Source organism: Lactuca saligna, chromosome 5 (genome assembly GCF_052625555.1).
Source record: "Lactuca saligna cultivar CGN05327 chromosome 5, ASM5262555v1, whole genome shotgun sequence".
Lineage (NCBI taxonomy): Eukaryota > Viridiplantae > Streptophyta > Magnoliopsida > Asterales > Asteraceae > Lactuca > Lactuca saligna.
The window spans coordinates 14,445,120-14,448,810 of record NC_136421.1 but is presented as its reverse complement, the minus strand read 5'-3'; the positions used below and the strand labels follow the sequence as shown (position 1 = coordinate 14,448,810).

The 3,691-nt window shown below is 36.0% G+C and overlaps 1 protein-coding gene across 1 annotated transcript; it reads right to left on the bottom strand.

Annotated features, from left to right (window-relative positions):
• Positions 1–1,208: 1,208 nt before the first annotated feature.
• FRI (FRIGIDA-like protein) lies at positions 1,209–3,370 on the bottom strand. Its single transcript, XM_078956896.1, has 3 exons — positions 2,185–3,370; positions 1,946–2,100; positions 1,209–1,850 (listed from the first exon to the last, which is right to left on the bottom strand). The coding sequence occupies exons 1-3, from the start codon at positions 3,260–3,262 to the stop codon at positions 1,332–1,334; spliced, it is 1,752 nt and encodes a 583-aa protein (XP_078813022.1). The 5' UTR covers positions 3,263–3,370; the 3' UTR covers positions 1,209–1,331.
• Between the last annotated feature and the right edge of the window lie 321 nt (positions 3,371–3,691).

The window sequence follows — 3,691 nt, the reverse complement described above, 5'->3', positions numbered from 1 at the left end:
TAAGTCATTAACATATTTCCGACAAGATGGCAATCGACATGGATGTATACGTATGGGAGTATGTGTGTGTGGGGGTGTGTGTGTGTGTGTGGGGGGGGGGGGATATGGGTGCAAATATAGATGTTGGTGTATGTATATGGTGGAATGTGTACCAATAAAGGTAGTTGTGAGATGGTGTAGGATTAATGGATGGCAAGTGGAACAATATTTATCTATACAATAACATAAAACAAGGAAGGGAAGGGGGGGGGGGTGTGGAGGGGATATAGGTGCAAATATAGATGTTGATGTATGTATATGGTGGGATGTGTACCAATAGAGGTAAGTGTGAGGATGGGGTGCGGTGGTGTGAGATTGATGGATGGTGAGTTGAAAGAGTGAGATATGGTGGTGTGGGATTAATGAATGGCAAGTGGAACAATGTTTATCTGTATAATAACATAAAACATTGTCATCCTATACAATTAATGCCAGTTAGCATAGTTATAATATTCTTTTATTAAATATTTTTAGAAATGGTCCATGCGTATTATAAAATTGGAAAATGGTTCTTATTTAATTTGGAATTTATAGAAATAGTGCATGCTTAATAGCGAAAATTTACAGAAATTATCCTTATGTTGTACGAAATTATAGGTATGGTCCTTACATTTAAGAAAATTACAAAATGGTCCATGCTTGATTAAAAATTACAAAAAACATCCTCATGTTTCATAAAAAGTTTAGAAATAGTTCATATCTATTATCTAATACCAAATTTACGACAATGTCGCTATGTTTCACAAAAGTTACATAAACAGATAAACCATTAAAAAGTGGGGTCTAAAATATAAGATTAATAATCAGGTGGCATAGTACCAAAAACCGTGTCAAAAAACAACATATTTGTATTTATCTACCATTATACTCAAGATACTTTGATTTTACCTAGAATAGCAATCAACTTACATATTTCTATCATAGTATCATTTAAGGTAACTTATAATCTCAAGTACGACTTCAATTGCCACATTGTTGCTTATGTCGATGTCAAATAAGCAATAATTGCATACGAATGATCCATGTATGCGGATGATTGGATCTTCTTTAATTTTTATATAAAGTTTTAATTACACTTTCAACTTTATACTTTGTTTCACCATCTTTTCTAACAACAAAACCCAAATAAACATACACAAATGTAAAAAACACAAATAAAGAGACAAATGTAACAAAACCCAAAGAGTTAATAGGTTAAGCTTGCATATTTTAAAGAGCATTCCAAGCCTAAGGAACAAGAAAGAGCATTACAATAAGGATCAAGAACAAACATTATTTACCATAAGGTGCATTCAAACCTTATCAGCAAAACTGTAAAGATCCGAAACTGGGCCCCGCCTTGCGAACGTTGGCAACTCGGGAAACGATTCTATAAATCCCCGACCCGGTGGTCCACCATACAAACCAATCAAACCACTCGATGAAGGTTGTGGAGAATAAGGTTGTGAAAAATAAGGTTGACCAAGAGACCTATCGCTCAAGGCTGGGTCATTGTATCTACTGTAGGGTCCACCATTAGCCATGTGGTCCACAACGGGTCCCCCATGAACACCTGCCAGCATACCTCCATTTTCAATGGCGGGATAGGGGCTCTGCTGATGTGGCATGTTTCCACGACTACGTTTTGGTACTTGTAATTTTGGTTCGGCTTTCCTCTTCTGTGTTTCCACCAAATCATGCTCGACTGTTTCTTTCTCGAGCTGTTGTATTTTTTCGTTGATTTTAAAGTCGGGAAAAAGATTTGATGGGTCAATGTTGTGAGATTCCAAACATTTGCTTAAGGATTTTAATTCAGATAACTGGTTCTTGATCTGAAAAGTAGCATATCAATTATCATAAAGTCATAAACACCATTTTAGTTTATCAAAATGGAGAAACAAGAGAGATAGAGGATATAGGGTAGAACCTGATCTAAAGACGTATGTTGTTTGTCTTTTATTTTATTGTGGAAGAATGTGGTCAATATGGTTTGAGGATGGAACTTATCTTCCAATCCCAGAGTATAAGCAAGATCAGCAGCTTCAATTTCCATATTAAGTTTCACCATCCAATCAATTAGCTCTGAAACAGATACAATTAACCATGAAACACCACTGAAAGAAATTAACATATAAAAGCACTCAATTCTTCAAACAAATTACAAACCTGTAACTTTTTGGATGAAAATGGTGGAACCAACAAGTGCATTGGAAATCCCCTTCACATTGCTGGCTTTAATCAAATCTACAATATCGTTATTCCCGAAAACATGATCTGGAATCCCAAACCCACTGATAAGCAGAAGCAAACCCCTGGCATCAACCTCATTCGCTGTGTTATATCCACCTTCTTTGATCATCCTTTTTTTCCAATCATCAGCTGCTTGTGCTGCATTCTCCTCGTCTTGTTTTGTAATCTTAATGTTGTCACTGCTGATCATCACAAAACACTCCAAAATCAAAACTGAAGCCAGCCTTGTCATACTCAGCGTTGATCCATTTGAGAATGATTTACTCCCCCCTGCGAAAAACCTGCCTATGCTAAGTAAAACGAGTTTTGCAGGATCTTTGGCCAATTTCAATGCCTTTGGAAGTTCTTGGCGGATTTTATTCATGTCAGAAATATGTGTCGCTACATACTTCTTTAGGTGCCGGCCAGACATCCTTTTACAGATGTCTTCTAAATCAGAAACAGCACACTTCTTCGAGATATCGATTTCTCCAGTCTTCTTCCCAGTATCAACTTCTTCAGTCTTCTCCGGTGTATTAATTTCTTCAGGATTCTTTGATAAATTGGGTTTCACAGGCTTTCTAACGTGTTCATGGCTCCGTTCGCAATTAGTTGCGGTTACGTTAGGGTTTTGTTCTGAAACCGTTGCTTCTTGAACAGCGGTTATGGTGTGAGTACGAGAGGTTTCTGCTAATGAAGTTAGGGTTGATTCGTTAGGGTTAGCGGTATATAAGAGGTGATTTGGGAAATTGGAGTTAATAGATGATTTGATAAGATTGAGGTGGTCTTGTAACTCGTCGTATTGGCGGAGGAATGTGGATAAGGCGGTGGAGAGGCGGCGGATTTCGTTGATGGAATTTATGAAAGCTGGTGGCAGTATATCGACGGTGTTAGTGTTTGTCATGTCTGGTTGTTCTTGTTTGATGAGGTTTGATTCCGACGAAGGGTGATTGGGCGTTGATATGGGTAGCCTTTCCAACTTAACGTGCGGAAGGAGTGAGGAGATCCTGTCCATGGATGGCGGCGCTCCGGCAAGGAATTGGGGGTTTGACGAAGGCAGCGGTTATATCTTACGTGTATGACGATGGAAAAATATTAATTTTAAGAAAAACAAAGAAATCGTATTTGAGCAGACAGCAATTTCACCGATATATTAAGTTAACTGTGAAACCCGTATTTGATTTAAAAAAACAAAAATTAAACATTAAATAAACAGAAAATATTTTTTAATGTATAATTTTAAAATAACAAAGGAAAAATATATTTGTTGCAATTTAATATCATATATATATATATATATATAATATTTAATACTTTACATATATGAATATATGATTTTAATTTTAAAAATTGAAACAAATCAAAAATTGACAAATGAAAAATATTTATATCAAAAATATCACAAAATAACAAGTGTTAAAACTCATAAAAGATTGATATGAAA